General features: G+C 38.9%; 1 protein-coding gene across 2 annotated transcripts in view; it reads left to right on the top strand.

Moving 5' to 3' along the window:
• The window catches only part of CPA6 (carboxypeptidase A6), an 87408-nt gene that overhangs the window by 68128 nt on the left and 839 nt on the right, over positions 1 to 18441 (top strand). The window contains exons 7-11 of one of the 2 annotated variants that reach the window (XM_042036417.1): positions 2188 to 2298; positions 2541 to 2631; positions 7178 to 7380; positions 12331 to 12415; positions 13734 to 15452. In XM_042036417.1, the coding sequence (XP_041892351.1) occupies positions 2188 to 2298; positions 2541 to 2631; positions 7178 to 7380; positions 12331 to 12415; positions 13734 to 13921 (678 nt within the window). In that variant the 3' untranslated portion in view covers positions 13922 to 15452. Of the gene's footprint in view, positions 1 to 2187; positions 2299 to 2540; positions 2632 to 7177; positions 7381 to 12330; positions 12416 to 13733; positions 15453 to 18441 lie in introns of those variants that run through there. The other variant, XM_042036418.1, reaches the window with a different exon arrangement.

Below are 18441 nucleotides of genomic sequence, written 5' to 3'. Positions count from 1 at the left end.
CAACCTGAGCTTAATTTGCTAATACTGTCTATAAAGAGAAAAGCAGTAAAAAAAATCAAGAAAGTGGTGTGTGGTGCCTTATTTCCTCCCCAGCCAAACTACTTTTCCCTGAAATAAGCATGATGAAAATGTTCATTTTCCTTGACTCACACTTTGGAGCATGGGTTGGTTCTGTTTCCAACTGTAAGAACAGTTTTACCAATTTAACATCCATACTTACCATACAGGCTCTTAATCCTGTGCAGATTTAAGTACAGGGCCAGCCTAATGCACATAGTAGCCCTGTTTACTACAATATGTGTTCTCTGCATGTGAAATAGCAATGACACAGAGTCCTTATTTTCATGGTCATTGTTTTTGAGTAACCATTGATTTGACAAATCAATGTTTTGACAATTTTTTTTTTCCCAGGTCCCTGAACACCAATATTTTTATCCAAATCTATTTGAAGACTTGATATGGTTTTTTAATACAAGTAAATAAAATTTAAATGCAATACCAGCTAAGAATTTTGGGGGATTTTCTGGTACATGGGCCAGGGAACCCATCACCTGCTCACTGGCCAGGGACTTTTCTCCAGGGCAGTCCATCAAGCTTCCCCTCAAAAGCTCAACTGTCATTTCCTTCTCCCCTATGAATGCCTCTTTCAAGATCTCATCCCTGCGTGCTGTGCTCCACACCACCCTGTCCCAGCTGCTGCCTAAGTCTCATTTCATTCTGTGCTTTGCCCATTTGCCTTCTATTTCTCACTTTCCTCTCCTCTTGCCTGGCTGAAACAGAAGAGCTCGGTGTGGAGTAGCACCAGGTGACTTGGCTTTTCACGGGGATGAAGTGCTGCTTTGGATCTGATAGTGAGGCTGAAGGACTTGCATGTGCACAGCACTTCTGGGAGGGTGAGATGAAGCTGGGTAAGGATAAAGCACTGCACAACAGAGGGACGAATAATGAACCATATAGAAGAAGTATTTAGAAGTCTCACTAATCCCCTCCGTAAAGAAAAAAAAGTCATAGTCCTCCATGAGTACATTTCAGCCCCAGACATGTCCAGATGTATGGTTATTTCTTATAGGTATTCCATACAAAGCATCCATCAGCTCCCATAGCAGCTTTAGTAATTCAAACAGCTGCATAGTTAGGAGCCCAGAAGTATTGAATTCCTGTACTTCACACTGCTCCCAAGAATTTGTCAATTGAAAAGCATTCAACTTAGTTTATTTCAGAGTAAATGTTTCCCTTTGCTCCCCAAACACATGCTACTCTTCAGATCTGAAGGGCCAGAAACACTGCAGAGCAGAAGCCTGTAATCACAGTAGCAGCAGGAGAGGAGCCAGGCTCAGGCATCCCCCTGAACCCAGCATCAGTGTGATATGCTTTCCACCTGCCACATGAAGCACTGGATTCCTCACCTTACAGAATCAAGACTTACACTTTGAAGGATGCAAAATTGATGCCTAGCTATGACAAGGGACAGTATTTGCAAGAGCATGTGGAGTATAAGCTTCCTGGAGCTGGTAAAAGAGTATCTCTGGCACTAGCAAATAGAACCACTGAGGAGCCTCTGGTTTTGCTGCATTTTTCTAAGATGCAGAATGGATAAAACCCAAAAACTTTCCCTACCTAGACTTCCTCTACTAACCTTTATACTAGAGGTCCTCCAAAAATAGAGAGGAGTCTAAATGATAAAGGAATAAACTGCCTGTATTGAAAATTGTGCATATGGTAAACTACTTTGAATACAACAAAAGCTGTGTTGTTAATGTGAGCCTTAAATACTTCAAGACCTTATCAAATCACCTGGTGGAAACAACAGGACTCCATTGTCTTACAGGAGCTAAACTCATTTACTCAACTAACAATCTATTCCACTGACTTTCAGCTCTTACTTCAAGAAAAACTTTGTATGCATTTGCTTCTCTGTAATATGAGTTGTATTTTCTTGAATGTTGAAAGCCACTGAGAAGCAGAGAGGATAGGGCCTTTAGAACACCTTTTTCACATGTTCACATGCTGTCTGAATCACATTTGCAGGAAGATGTCAGCCTTTCAGGCCCAGCTAGAAGAATGTCTGTGCTGCCATGAGAACAGACCTCTGTACTGCCAAATGCCTTGTGACTTAGTCCATCACAATACTTAATTGGGAAAATATTTTTTTAATGGAAACTATTTTCTTTGCCTTTTCTACTTTAGGCTCTTCAGACATACCAGACTGATCCTGACATGAGAAAGATGCTAACTCATCTGTATTTCTATATCATGCCTGTATTTAATGTGGATGGATACTATTTCAGCTGGACAAATGTAAGTAATGTCAGTAGTATTACTCAAAAAATTATTCAGACAGGAAAGATAGAATGGTTGTTACATTATTCAAAGGTGACTGTATAAATCCAGTCCATCACTTTGTGCCTTGCAAAATGGAAGTAAATTACTCCACTTAGAATACTGAATATGTTTACCAGGGTTGATTTGTTATGTGTACAAGCAGATTTTTGCCAAAATGGAGTAATATTGCGATTTACATGTTTTGTAACTTATGCTAGGATCGATTTTGGAGAAAAACAAGATCAAAGAACGTGAGGTTTCACTGTTATGGTGTTGATGCTAATCGCAACTGGAAAGTGAAATGGTGTGGTAAGTATGGAGATACTTTGGTCCCCCAGTTTAGACTACCCTGTATTTAATTATCCAACAGAGGTAATTATCCAAGTAGGTTAGGTCACATCTGTTGTGAAGTGTTCTCTTTTCTGTAGTTAAAATTGAAGATTTTTTTCCCATAAAGCCATAACCCAAGGCTCAAATCTTCCTACTAACTTCTAAAAAAATAAAAGTCCCCAACCTCAGAAAAACAGACCTTCTCATAAGTAAAAAGTTGTCATGGCAAATGTGGCAAAATTTAAAAAATCACACATACAGCTATTCTGTATTTTGGCAATCATATAAATAATTTGAATCATAGCATTAAGAATGAACCATGACTTTTCAAGATTTACCTAACTGCAGCTCTAGGAAATATTTCAAGCTTAATTTTATTCAATTCGCCATTTCTCTGAAATTATTTTAGTTTTGTAAATGTCAAACTTACTTTGTTGGCCTCAGTGTCCTTAAGGCCATTATTATTAGTGATTTAATAAAGAAAGAAGGTGCTTCTAAATGCATGGAGATACAATTTTAAACTCCCAGCACTTCTGTAAGTACTTCATAAAAATTGGACTCAATTTTGCATAGAGAAAGCAGCAGCAATGAAATAACAACCAGAAGATTTGGAATGGGTCCACCAAAGAACAAATGGTATTTATTAAATCTTACCAAAAAATAGTGCAACTCACAGAGGGGTAAGCAGCCCCTAAAAGTTCTGGTGTAAGAAAGTAAGAACACTGAAATACAGCCATATATACCTGCTGACCTGCTCTTCCACCTCAAGAAACTTCCTTCAGCTCTCTGTGCAGCTGTTTTCTCATCCAGCATTAGTCAACCTTCCTTATATTACAAGCTTCTAAAGACAAGAAATTGTGTTTGCATAGTGCAAGGGCCCTGCCTTCAGCCCATTCCTCTTCCACTGGAAGACTCTAGATGTTTCCACAATACTCTGTGTGTAGTAGGAGTGAGCACTGTACAGTCTGGCTTGCAACAGCTGGATTCTTTAAGTAGAGTTGTGAGAATTTTAAGGATAAAAGTGAATGTGAACAGATGTATACATTCAGTCCAGTATGGACCTGTGAAATATGCTTCAAATTGTTTTCAAGGCTACCCACTATAAGGAGAGGACTGAGACAGAAGCAGAAAAGAAACCCTGTGTTAGCTGAGAAACCCTCTGTTAAAGAAGACAGGACTGCTATCACAATCTTTAAGGCAATTTTATGATGCAAAAATAACATAAAGACAAACCAGTCCTACATCACTGTTACCATCTTTACTTAAGTGTGTAAGCCACAACTGCAGATATTGTGGGGACACCCATTTACTGTTCAGAAGACAGCCAGTGGCATAACTGGAATGATCAGTTCTCTTACAGTGTGTTGAGAGATATATCTTAGGTACCTATCAGTGCAACATTAATATTCAATGAATTTTCTTTCTAGTTCTAATTAATCTTTCTTGGGTTCCTCCTCCCTCTTCCTGCTCCCTAGCCACTGTATTAAAGCACATTTTTTATTCAGTCCTAAAAATGCTTGCTTAGTTTTCATCCAAAACACTATTTTTTCTAGGCTTAGTGAAACTGCAACAATACCCATGTGTTGCATGTTGTAATCCCCTACTTGTTGCATTTCTCCCCTGCACTGAACATGAAAGACAGGTCCCCACCCCAAGTTCAAAAAATAAAAATTCCTTCAAGGCTGCTCGTCATCCCAACAAGCACATGCTCTGCTTCCTGCATTGGACCCCAAAGTCTGTCTGATGGTCTGCTTTGATGGAGAATAAAAAGCTCTTTCATCAACTGGGCTGACTGGTGCTCAGATGACCCTAACCAGTCACTTGGTATTGTTATTAATATCTGACACTGGATGAGTCAGAGAAGAATCTGGATCATATCACACTTTGAGGCTTGTGTAATCATGGTGTGTTTAACATTTAAAACTGCATGTGCTTGTAAAAACCTTTTTATTCAGCTCAGTTGCACTTAGAGTTTTCAGACAGGCTTGAACTTAACTGTGGGGCTTCCATGCAGGTGTGCTGTGGCAGACTCCAGCCTCAGCAAAGCCACTAAATGCTATCAGCAGTGAGCTAGTCAGTGCTGATAACACAGCATCCCATCTGCTTTCCTCTTCCTTTGTAGTGTAGGACTTTGATGTAAGGTTTGTGACTCTCTAGGGACCAAGCAAAGGGCCATATCACTGCTAGATTTCATGTTGCAGTGCCCTGTACTCAAAACAGTGCGCAGAAATTGCACACAGACCCATGTGAATACTGGCAGCAAGAACTCTGGGTAGAACCGCTCCTTGTAATGCACATATATTGCAATAACTATGATGGTTTAATGATAATCAAATAATAGCAACTTTAAAGCAAAATAATGAGGTACTTAGAATTAATTAAAGTCATAGGGCAAATCTAGATAAAGTGCTTGCATCCAAATCCCCAAGTGAGCAACAGTGGGAGTTAAAATTCCCAGTACATCCCAATTTCCAATGCACCCCAGTGCTCTCTGAGGACAGTATCCCATACTGGCAGAAGTGGCTGCAAGGAAATTTGAATATCATGCTCCAGCTCATTCATACTCTTAGTCCTCCCTCTGTATCAAAGTGCTGGTTTTATCACTCTCAATACGCATTTCCTTTGTTCAGTGGGTCTCATGATGGATGTTGGAGGATACTTGTCCTCCCCGGGTATGCTATTAGGTACAGTAATATAGCAGCACAGTAATATTTTACACAATTCCATTTGCTTCTCATCCCTGTAACTTAGAAATGTCACAGGAGTTGATACATGCTGTAGCAATTCTTTTTTCATTCTTGAGTTACTTTAAAAGAATTTCCAGTACGAAAATTGAGAATATCCTTACATTATCCAAGGCTACCATGGAAACCTCCTCTTTTTACTACCAGCCAGTTTCACTTAAGGTAAAGCATTAACTACAGCTGGGATAGCACATGACTCACTGTAATAGGTTAAACAGTCACCATAATAGGCTGGACAGCTTACAGGGTTTTTCCTTCACTGGAAGTCACTAAACTGAGTCATATTTTACCATTGGGCCGTTTTACCATTAGCTTGTAGGAATCCACTGTTTATTAACAGTGTTATCCATTGCCATGATTCAGTATACAACAATGTTACAGGAGATGAAGTATCTATAAGAAAAAAAAGCAAAGGCTCTGGGGACTTGGTAAAATAGCTCTCCTTTAGCTATACTATCTGAAAAGAAATCGAGGCAGAGTGCTCTTGGGATTTGAATGACTTGGTGTCCATCTGTTCTGCACAGAGAAGACCATCTGCCCTCTATATAACCCTTCCGTATCCACTGCAATCCAAGCACTAATACCTTTAGAAATCCCCACCTGTAATGGGCCATTGAATGGTAGCCTCGATTTTCGTCTTACAAATGAAAATGCAGCATGAAATTCTTCCACTTCTTTTTATTTTTTTCGCATGATTGCATAACCCTGTTTTAGTTGATATCATTATGCCTTCTCACACACTGCTCTTTTCTTATTAATTGAAGGTGGCAGTACTTACTATACAAAGGAAAGCTAATAAAACACTGCTGTTTTAAGTCCCTGATGGCACCAGGGAAGTTTGCAAACAATTATTATTCTGCAGGTCAGTGTAAAATGTGTGGTATTTTGAAATTACAGTGGATAAAAGAGCAGCGTAGATTTGCATAAATATTGTTCTTTTAGGCCCAGGCCCTAAGCTGTAAATGAGACGATGGCTTAGATCCAGAATTGCTAAAGTATAAAGGAGCCACTGCCACATCTCCTTTTCTAAGTTTCATCTTTCAGTACCTCATGGGATATTACAGTAAGGCTACTCTTGAGCAGCTTGCTGCTGCCTGAGCAGATTGACATAAAGATATCCTCAAAACTGAACCCCTGCCCCAAACTTGAAGGAAAGTTAGGCCCTATGCAAACCGAGGTGCTTTCTATTTTAGCTGACTGAACAATCTTCCCATGTGACTTTTTTTTTTCCATAAGGTTTTCAGGGGTGAAAATAGGCAGTAGTTAGGAGTTGTTATCATGGTTCTAAGATAATCCCTGTTGAGGTTGTCTACCTGCCATTGTAACCACCACTGTAGTAGATAGTACATTAAAAGCTCTAAAAGGCTAGATTTGTCCTGGGAGTGACTCATGAAAGAGGTATAGCTCTCTGATTTCAAATAGACCAACTGAGACCCATCAATAGTTTTAATACTGGAATGCTGTCATAAAATGTGCCACTGATACGAAAAGCCAGGGAAGAGAATACAATGAAGTCAGGTTCTCCTTTTTCAGTTGGAAAGAATGTATCCTCTGGGGAGAACTGTGTGTAGCTGGCAAACTGGGAGCTTGGTGTGTCTACTAGATGAGCGAGCAGATTGCTGCACTGAGGTCCCATAGGCTCATTCCCATCAGGCACAAGAAAGCAATTTGTTTATTGCTTTTCATGCTTTTGCACATGGGCCAAAAAAGGTTGAGCCAGAAGTTGACCCTTGGAACTTCTCTGTGATTGTTCAACACCAACTTTCTCTTTCAACCTCTAGATGAAGGAGCTTCGTTACACCCATGTGATGATACTTACTGTGGTCCTTTTCCCGAGTCAGAACCTGAGGTAAAGGCTGTTGCTCATTTTCTCCGCAAACACCGGAAACAAATAAAAGCCTATTTGTCCTTCCATGCATATGCACAGATGCTGCTGTACCCTTACTCTTACAAATATGCAACCATTCCAAACTTCAACTGTGTGGTAAGTACATTAAAACTTAGGAGAATGTGCTTGTCTGTATATTTTTTGGTACATTTTGAGAGGAGACTTGTTTCTTCAATAACTTGCACGTTTAATATTGAGCAGTATTTATTCTGGATCTACTTGCAATCACATTTCTGGTTATATAACCTTCACACACCATGAGTCAGTGGCAATTTGATTAAAATGGTATAGTGCCTTTCATCCATCAGTCCCTTTAAATTACTTTATAGGATAAATTCCTAAATTTTAATTATAGTTATTATCATTTTATTTAATTAACTGTAATGGGAATTACATAGTTAGGTCCTTGGGCTTCTAGTTGAAATTCTGTCTCTTCATGCTCAGAACTTAAACACTAGGAGCACAAAGAAGATCATCTTCAATGTTATGAACAAAATAAAACTGAAATTATGTTTATCAATTCAAAAAGAAATCTCTTAGATTTCACCAAAATTCCATTGCACTACGTATCATTCGGTCAGACACAGTGTTTTTAACCCTTTCAGAAAAGCAGGTACAAAAAACCAGGAGCTTCTGTATATTAGAAAAAATAATTAACAAGAACACATTTTTTGATGTAAGCCTATTGATTCACAGATGAGTACATTTCATGTATTCCATGCTCATCCAAATGCATAGCTATTCCCTTTGCTTGCAGTCTGAGGTCTGTTTTAGCCAGCCCCCTGTTGATAAAACCCCCCCTTATGTCTTATTCTCCGAGGGACACATGGCTAAGATTTGCTCTCTGTTTGCTCCTGCTCTCAGACCCACATTGCACAAACCAGTTGCAAGCCTCTTTCTCTCACCCTCAGTCCTGAGTAAAATTACATTTTCCATTTATCTTCCATTTTGACCTTGAAAGCTGCAGTGACTTTTAACTTGCTGGTTTTCTCCGAAGGAGCTTAACTGCACCTTAGATTTATCCTGTGCAGAATAAATTATGTTGTCAGTCCCTGGAGCTTCACTGAAGTTTCACTCAGCTGTTCTCTCAGGAGGCTGCGCAGCCAGCACTCCGCAAACTAAACTCTCTTTGTAAGTTTATTTCTGTTGAGACAACTAATTTTAGTACCTACTAAACATTCTTCTATCTGATGGCATTCCTGTGAAACAGAGCAAACTAAAAGTTAACTAAGCAGCCAGAGGAGCTAAAATATGAAACTTATGGAGACTGACCACCCAGCCCTGTACTGACTGTGAATAAATTTATGAAAAATTTTTTATGCTACCTTCACTCTCTTTTGGGGAATGACAAGGAAAAAGGAGTTCCCCAAGCGAATTGATGACTATTCAGTTAGCAAAAAAACATGGACTGGGAATTTAAAATCATAGGTTCTCATTCCTTTGAGGATCAGCAGGTGCGAGCATATATTTTTAAGAACAGACAACAGAAAAGAAGGTAAAGATGTAGTGTTAGGAAGAATCAGCACTTCTCTGCAAGTATATGATTATTGGGTATCTGACTAAAATGTCCAGAGTAATGTAAGGCAATAGCAGATGCTATAGATGGGAAATTCATTGTAAGGAGAAGGAAGATTTAACTGAGAGTTTTCACACACACCAGTATATTTTACACGTTGTTCTTGCTTCTTAAGGAATAATTCCATTCTGAGATGGGGCGTAACTCTGCCTTTCCATCCATTGCTTTTAGAACAAAGGATCCCAGTTTTTGATGTTTAGCAGGTGTTCCTCAGGTTTGAAAGACCTTGGATCAGGCTTCTCATCAGAGGAGGTGGATCACAGACCTAAATGAACAAAAAAAGACACTATTTTAAACAACATCCATGGATAAATTGAAGCCAAATACCAATTCTAAATATCTTGTCAGTATTTGAACTTCATACTTCTTTTCATTGCAGTCGGTCAAAAAGAAGAGGGAGGTTGAAATAAGAAACTGAAGTAATTTCCTGTTATTTATAAAGCTCATTATAGGGATCATAGTGAAAATCAAGGGAATACTTGTTGGTTTTTTATTTGTCTGTTTTAATACTTGCCTACAGCCAAAGGCTCCATCACCTGGTGGCTCATAAATGCATAGTTTTTAATATTTGAAGTTTCTAAAATGGTGACTTAGGCTGAGGTTTCAGATTCTCCAGCTCTCTTGGAAATTGCAGTTAGCTGGAAGGTCATAGATCTCTGTTTCCTGACACTGATGGAACAAGCATTGTTGCTCTACATGGGCTGTGTACAGTGGAAAACTGTAGGACCCCACATGCATAGCAGATAAATAGCTTTTGGTGCTAACAGTGGGCTACAAGTAATTCTGAGCAGAAGAAAGGCTGTTTCTGTCTGAGTTGGATCATCCTAGTAAGCTGTCAGTTACCATTTCAATTACAGCGTTCAATTATTCAGAGCTGCCTTTAAACTGGAGAGCAGTGTACTGATCACAACGTGTATATTCTGTTCTCATTTAGGCACAACTGTCTTATTAACACTCTCCTGAAATCTGCTCTTTTAAGATGCTTAAAATGAAAGTGTTCTTTTAGATTGAAAAAAACACCAACAGAAACATACATCCATCTCAAGAGTTTTAAATTTCACCTGATTTTCATCCCTTTTCTTCCTGTACTGTCGTTTGCCTTAGTGTTTGCAGTGAACTTACATGGCATGACTGAGTTTGTGTACACCTTTGCAAAAATCTGATAATTTTATGTGGCATTTTCTCCTTGAGGGCGTTCAAAGACTGGTTGCCTGGATTTACTCAGGATCCAACCTGCTCAGTATCATACAGTTGAGAACCGTCCCTTTCTTTGGGCACATGGCTCTAACAGTGGAAGTCAGCTGCATTCCTCAAGGCTAAGAACTTCAAGTTCACAGTGCCCAGGGATGCGTGCCCACGTGCCATGGACTTGGGATGCTCCCGGTCTGACCTCCTCCTGTGCTTCCTCCGCACAGAACCCATTACTGTTGTGCTGATTTTACATGGGCATTGCTAAACTATTTCTTCAAAAGATTCCAACAGAATTTTCTGTTGTCTCATTGCTGTACAGTGCATAATTCACATAATGCACAGGGAGTCTTTTCATTTGTGGCTATATTCTCCTTGCCATGGTGCATTTATTGGGACTTTGTTCTCCACCCCTTTGAGCTCCCTCAGCTGAGCCCTGTCTCCTGCTCCCTTGGCATCAGGCCTGTTGTCAGGCCATCCTAGTTCCACACCAAGACCCTGGGATGGTAAGTACAGCTGCTTGCAAATTTTGGTTGAGCAACAGAGTCTTGGACTTGGGACAGTGCCCCTGGCTGCAGCTGGAGTTCCCCCTTCCTGGGCCCTGTGCAGCCACAGCCACCACGGTGACATCACTCTGCCACCCCACCACCCTCACAGGGTCCAACAACTCCAACCCCATCATGGGTCTTGCATGTCACAACTCAGAAGTCAAGGCATATGGAGGAAGAGTTCCAAGTGACAGCATTTCTCCCACAGGACAGGCCCTTCTCATCTTTGGTGTTAGGGTGAGTCAGAGGTTACCCCTTACTGACAACTACATCCCAGACCAGCAGAAGTTCCAGCAACACTGGGTTCAGTGGTCCTTGCCTCCACACACTCTCTCATGGAGGTGGCAAGAGGCCAAGCTGAAAATGTCAGTCTCCAGCACCATCATCCTTCTGCTAAACAAACAATAATTCTGGTTGTGCCTAACAAATTTTTGTAATGGAATAAAAATGTGCTCTTTCATTTGCTGAGAGGAGTGTAAAATAAGCTCTCCACAGCCCTACCTGCAGGTAAGTTGTTTCCAGAATGACATTTTAAAGCAGTTTTCTCTGGCTTCTCTACTTGGACAGACAAAGCCTGCATGGGTCAGACTGAGGACTAAGTCAGAATCCCAACTCCTGACAAGGGCAAACAAGTGGAAGGTTAGGAAAAACATTTAAATGAAAAGGCAAGTATAGGGTAATCCTTCCTCAGTGTATTCATTTAATGCCTGATGAATAACAAGGTAAGGACTGAGTTCATGAAGACTTGCATAAACCAAAACCTACAGCTCTTCTGTTCAAGGAAGTAAAACAACTAAAACAACCATTGCAACTTTACCCAGTGGTTCAAAGTCCAGCAGTTTCTAGCTCCAAATATAATAATTTCCTGTTGTCTATAGGGACATGACTGTGTTTTCCTGGCCTTCATTGTATATTTGCCAATATACTTTTCTTTGGGGTAATAATATTCCTTTTCCTTTTGAATATGTGCATCCTTTCTGTGCGTTTCGATGCACTATCCATATGTGACTCTCAGAAATTTCCATGGGTCAGGCCTTCTGCACCCAGTTTCACAGGGTGAACCATGAGCCTCCTAAACAGCCTTTCAGCCCCAAGTTGCTGCAATGTAGGCACTCATTTTCCCCATACAGCACTGAAATCACATTTCCATAACAGTGGAAAGAGCTCTCCAAGACTACATCATCAGGCCCCAGATAAAGTTGGACCAGCAGTGAATATCTACCTGCTGGATCAGCGATTCAGGAGTGGAACTTGCCTCCTTCCTTCTTCCCACTCTGCTCACTGAACCACTGTGAGCGTCAACAAGACATCATTTCTCCTTCAGAAGTCCAGCAGGGACAAGGTTTAGTGAACTGGGAAATACATCCTCAGAAAATGTGAGCATGGCTTTTAAACTGCATAAAGAAGATATGATTTCATCTCATGGTCATCTAAATTTGTCGTGTTGCTAAATTGACATATATGCCTATAATTACAAATAATTAATGTCTGATCGTTCACAGTGCAGTGAGCTCTTTTATGTCATGAAAACACCAAAACAAGTTTTTCGGGGAATTGATGTTATTAAAAATAAATGATGCATTTATCCTTTACTATAATTTTAACTTAGCTGCCATGGACTCATGCAACACAGCATTGCACTGGAAGTCAATGATCCATTGACTCAGGTTCCAATCACAATACAGTACTTAATTCAAAGTCTAATTTATGTATTTGGTTTTTTCTCCTCCCCAGGAATCAGCAGCCTATAATGCTGTTAATGCTCTTCAGTCAGCCTATGGTGTAAGATACAGATATGGCCCTGCATCCAGCACTTTGTGTAAGTTTCCCTCTGCAGGTTTGTGACTTTGACCTTCCTACAGTAAGAAGGAGAATACCCTTATTATAACAAAGAATGCAAACACTATTTAAAGTGAACTTTGTTCTGGTTTTGGTTGTGAGGAAGGCAGAAGAAAGTTTTGCAACTGATTCAGTCGATTGCAGTAAGATTAACTTAACTGATGCAATAACAGAGATTAAAATGCAATGCATTTGAGAGTCAAAAGCCAGCAAATAACATACCATATAAAACTGTGGATTCTTTAAAAAGAAAAATTAAGATCTTAAAACTCATATCTTTATCAGATACTGCAAATGCACTACTAAGTTGTAACAGCATTTGTCAGGCAAGCTCTCTGTAGACAGGTAAGAGAAAAAGAAGTTCAACAGGTTTCAACAAGACACTTTTTTTTCTTTACTGAAACCTTGAGGCCTGAATGCTGTGGCTAATGATAACAGACATTGAAAAAGTGAAAAGCTAAAGACTATTTGCTAGTAACTTCCTGCATCTCATCTGTCATTGCTGCATTTCAGCTACAATTCCACTTATCTTGGGCCTCCATCTCCCAGCACAGTCATCATCTTGTGCTCATTACACTGCAGTCAGTCACTATGTCAAAGGAAAAGGAGTGTGAATTAATGCCAGAATTGCACAGATTACAGCAGGCCACATAAGAGATGTATCTGTATAAAAAAATGTGTCTTGGGTAATCAACATATGGAGATAACGAAAGCATAAGCAGCATACTTCCTCAGGAAGGTTTGTTAGTATTAGACACCACCTATGCAAACGCTCTCATGCTGTGAGGAAATGGTGAGAAAGTAAGACAAATGAAAAGAATTTTAAAATCACTTTCAAAAGAAGATGGTAGATTACTTTATCAACTTCCCCCCTTCTCACCACAAATGAATTGCCTAAAAAACCCAATTTAAGCCTAGGAGCATGCAGAGTTCTCCAGTCCAGCTGGGAGATCTTTGTGGAAGGAAAGCTTTAGACTGCACTCACATGGGGACAAGAACAATTTGAGGCTTTATTCTAGATATTCTCTTTTAATAAAATTTTGCTTTACACAAAACAATTACAATATCTTTTCCTATGAAACTGAAGTGTCTAATCCATATTGTGCTGAGCACATTTCATCAGGTGCTGGGTTCTCATACTATTTCTGAAGGGTGTTCAGGATCAGGGCAAGCAACAGCTGGAGTTGCAAGTATACTCACTGAGCCCCAGAGACAAAATGCCACAGGAGCCCTCTGGTGATTTCAGCATGACTTGGATTTAACATTTTTTAATGCTTTCTCTGAATTGCCTGTTTCAGATGTGAGTTCTGGCAGCTCTATGGACTGGGCCTACAAAAATGGCATCCCATACGCATTTGCATTCGAGCTGCGTGACACTGGCCATTTTGGTTTTTTACTTCCCGAGACACTGATCAAACCAACCTGCACAGAGACCATGCTTGCAGTTAAAAATATAACTCTTCACTTGCTGAAGAAATGTCATTGAAATGGATTTCTAGGAGCTGGAAGTGAACATTTTACTCCTAGTGCTGATGCCTTTCAGCGTGTTCAGTTGCCATTCTAAGTTTGGCCACTTCAGAATTCTAGAAGCTAATGGGAAATACAGTATTGTTTCTGCCAAATTTACTTAGTGGAAAATGGAAAAAAATCATTTAATATCTGCTCTTCTAAAGTCCATAAAGTTGATATACTAACTTAGTTACCAGTTTGGTGCAAAATAGTTTCTTCTTTTTGCAATAAAACTTTAATTCTGCAACTTCAGTGAGGCCGGTCCTAAAATAAAGCGCCACTTCCAGGCAGTTCCTGGCCTTACTCCTTTCCCTAAGATGAAGACTTCCTGTGGGGTCTCTCGAACCAAGGGATAAAGTTTACATTCATGTAAATATACCCTGTGACCCAACACAGGCCTGTATCTACTGCAATAAATGCCTTTTAGAGGTAGCTGGCTGCACTGCAAGTGGCAGTGTGGCTTCCTTCTGCGTGTATACATACATACATACATATATGCACTTTTGTGATTTTTTTTTTTATATTATGCAATAATTTGAACCAAGGTTTCTTTGAACTGTTCTGAGAAATCTACTTTCAAATGTATATAATTGGAGTGGACTCAAAATCAACATATTGTCTTTGAAAACGTAACTTTCCTAGTGATGTGTAAGGATTATAATGAAATACTATTGAGATAGACAATACTCTGCTTTATGGAGAGACAAAGCAACTTGCCATGACCTGGAACTTGAAGCTGGCAGTCGACTGATGCATCTGGGCTCTGCTGTAGTCAGGGACTGCCCGTTTCCACCAGCCAAGGATTTAGCCTTAAACTGTAATTAACTGATGTTTTATTTATCAGTATTCTTGCAGTGAGTTCTGTAGCTCTTTGGCTATGTGGCTCTTCTTCTTGGAAGTTGTATTTTTATGCATGTTTTAAAGGAATTAATAAATTTTTAATAGATTCTTAAGTGAGCCAGAGGTGAAGGTAGAAGCCTTACAGCTGAAATAAAGTGAATAAGCACTGTTTGAAAGAATAATGAAAGCACAAAGAAGGTACCAACATGTTGAGAGATTTTTCGTACTTTTAAAATACTATTTTTAAAATCTTATTATATCTGCAGAAGCATATATTTTACTTTACAAATTCTGAATTTAATCTTATGCCACTACATGTTAACTAAAACATATTTGTTAATAAAATTGTCAAAGACTTTTGAAGTATTCTTCATATTTCACTTCAGTGTTAAATCTTTAGTTCAAGGATGTAACAGTTTTACCTCTCTGTAAAACATTCCTGACAATAAGGATGGGGAATTTAAAAAAAAACTAAAAAAAAATCCTCTCTAAATAAGCACTTGAATTTAGCAAACAAGCAATCTTTATAAGTCTTATAAGGGTAGCACTGTATTTAATAAAGAATATCATTGTTTTCAGGACTCCAAAAGGCGATCAGTGAGCAAAGATGACAGAATTGCATTCTATTTGTCTAACATTTTGTTAATAAATGTGTTTATTTTACACAAGTTTTCTGAAGGCCTGTTCAGACTTGTTTAATTCAGTCTTGTTTGAGTACTGTAAGTTTCTATTCTGGTTTATTAAAAGTCTAGGGGACAGAAGCCCTCAAAATAGTAATTTCCAATTGCTTATGAGCATAACCATTAAATATTTTGAAGACAGCAATAACTGTCTTTTTCTATGCACAGATTCCTGAAGAATATCCTTGGTAGTGGTACAAATGCTTAGCACCAATTGTTATGAGTTATTCTGAATTTAGGTGACAAGATTGAACTACTATAAGGATGTAAGAGACTGAAAAAGAGGATGAATGAGGGATGTCTAATTAGCATGAGGCAAATTCACCTCTGAATTGCTACAGTACAAGCATGGAGCAGGAGAAACCAGATTCTTATGTGATGGTTTGATTCCTGCTTGCAGTCCAAAAGTTCATCATATGAAATATTTCAGCTTTATGTTCATACCATTACAACTCCACTGGTAATGACAAGTAATTCAACTCTTGAAAGAAACAAATGTCCTCTTTTAATTACCAAAAGGACCTAACATTGTAGACCTAGTTGACCTTCTTGGACCGAAAAACTGCAAGTATTCTTAGATTTATCTAAGAAACTTTGACAGTAAAAGTACTTGATATCAAGCCCTTTCCATGCGTAAAGCTACACACTAGTTGATGGATGGACTTCACTTGATTACTATGTATGACGCACAACTGAGAACTCTGAGCTGAGTTTTGAAGACCTGTGCAGGGTAACATAATGCCCCATAGCTGAATACAAGTGTAAACAGTCTCTGAACCCTCTAGTTTCAGGGTCATTAAAGCTGGTGGAAACACAGTTGCTGGGAAAGAACAAGCCCTGTTTCCTGAACTAAAATTTAGTAAAATAATTTTTCAGCAGAAGAATGATTCTAAATGGAGTAGTTTACCCTAAGGAGAGGACTAATGGCAACCAGCTATTTGGATATGAAATCATATCATTTTTGTGACTTATGTTTATTCTCAAGAACAGCTCTTTTTTATCCCTATAATTGCTTACTTCTCTTTACTTAGTAATTTTCAGCAATTTTTATTGACTACAGGACAACAGATTGAAAGCTGATTTCGAGAAAAGTGAATTTATTTTATGATCATAGGTACAGTTTGTCATTCAACACAATAAAAAGTACATGAACAGCAAAACACTGTTTAGTAACCCAGCAGTCAAAATCATATATATAGTGATTATGTGAAATCCAGAAGTTACATTTCCATTGATTATTGATAGAATAATTATAAACACTTCTGTAACTTGGAAAACAACATCCGTTATTTTTTAATAGCTTTTAATTTTTATAAACAAACCTCTGAGATTAATTAATAGGAAGGAAACAGGTCCGTGCCTCTTCAAGTCACCATTCCAAAAAACAAGTATTACAAATTACATTAAATCATCATTCCTAAATTGATTTAAAAATCCCCTTTAGAGATCAAAAAAGCTATTGAGCTTTGTTGCAAACCTTGAAGAAAGAGCACTGCTGATGGGTGAAGCTTCTTGTGTGTTTTCCAGAAGTTGCTTCAAAAAGGTCAGTGTATTTGGTTGCTCATAATATATAAAGCCTATGGAAAACTGCAGTTCCTTTTTGAGAACTGCAATACCTTTTCCGAAATGTGAATCGGAAGAGTCCAAATGACCTTGAATGCCAACATGCATTTATATCCAGAGCCAGTCTATAGGAAACAGCATTGTGCAGATTGAGCTGCCTACTCAAGGACCGCATAAAATAGCCATTGATGGACAAGATTGTGTCTAATTCTTAAGGCTGGGAAGAAAGCTTTGTATTTCTTATGAAAAATAAGTCAATATTCAACTGTTCCAGTTTATTTCTGTTAAACAATCCCTTCACTTTTTATATTTACATTCATTTTAATGGTACCAATCAAAGAATAAGATACTCAGTAGCATGGGTAGGGTAATAAGTACTTTTGTTAGCACTTTAACCTTTCCTTTGGATGTCCAAAATTACTTTATCATTTCCATAGTTCACTGTTTTGTAGCAGTCACATTCAGTCTCACACATGCATTCGTGTTTTTGAATCTTTAAGCAGTTCTTAAGTGATGGTAAAACACCAGAACAATATCTCAGATGCATAGAGGTACAACTATCAGTCTGCTGTAGAAAACAGAATAAGAGAACAGAAATTTAAATAAATTACAGAAAGACATCTTAAAAGCAAACCCTGCAGCATTAGGTATACTTCTTAAAAAACATTTTTAAATGCTCACAACACAAAATAATTTGTAAATTTGTTGGAAATTTAAAATTATTCTGTCCACAGAAAAGGTAGATTATTTGCCACGTGCTTAATGCTTGCCTGACTCTCATAATTATTTAGCATAAAAAATTGAGGTCCAAACAGCTGTAATTCCCTTCTCCTTCATTGTGTAGGAGGGAAGCTGGGTGTGGAGAGAGCTGCCTTCTTAGTGACTGCATCGATAGATTTTCCAGCCCTGTCAGCAGCACCAAGCTGGAAGTACTGATGCTGTCGATGGGTCTATCTTGGGGGAAGTGAAACAACTGCAGAGAGGTTTTCACTCTTCCTGGCTGAATGCGCCTGTTGCCACAAGCATGATGCGCCAGTTGAGCAGCTTGTCAGAAATTTACAGCCTTAGGCTGCTCCTGGTGTCAAAAGGGCCTGCCCTAACAACAAGGTCTTCTGTTAACATCTGCAAGTTTGGGAACTAGCAGTGAGCTAACACACAGTTCTCCTTAGAAAAAGACGTTTGGGGCAAGGGCATTGAGAATTGGGAAATCTTTAGCCACTGAATGCTTGTCCTTGCCTGACAGGCAGGAGCAGTCAAGCAGAAAGTCTCAGGTCTCTCCACTTTTAAGGTGGAGGTCCTTTCAAGCCATCTTGTAAGAGACCACATCAAGCACAGCAGGGCTTGCCCTTGGATTCAGACATCAGGGAATGCACTCATAAATAATAGATTCAAATGTTAATTTAAAAAATCTGCC

Source organism: Corvus kubaryi, unplaced genomic scaffold (assembly GCF_017639235.1).
Source record: "Corvus kubaryi isolate FWS band 111438036 unplaced genomic scaffold, C.kubaryi_AGA036_p1.0 37385, whole genome shotgun sequence".
In the NCBI taxonomy this organism is placed as follows: Eukaryota; Metazoa; Chordata; class Aves; order Passeriformes; family Corvidae; genus Corvus; species Corvus kubaryi.
The sequence above is the reverse complement of the archived record's forward strand: the minus strand, read 5'-3'. Positions and strand labels throughout refer to the sequence as shown.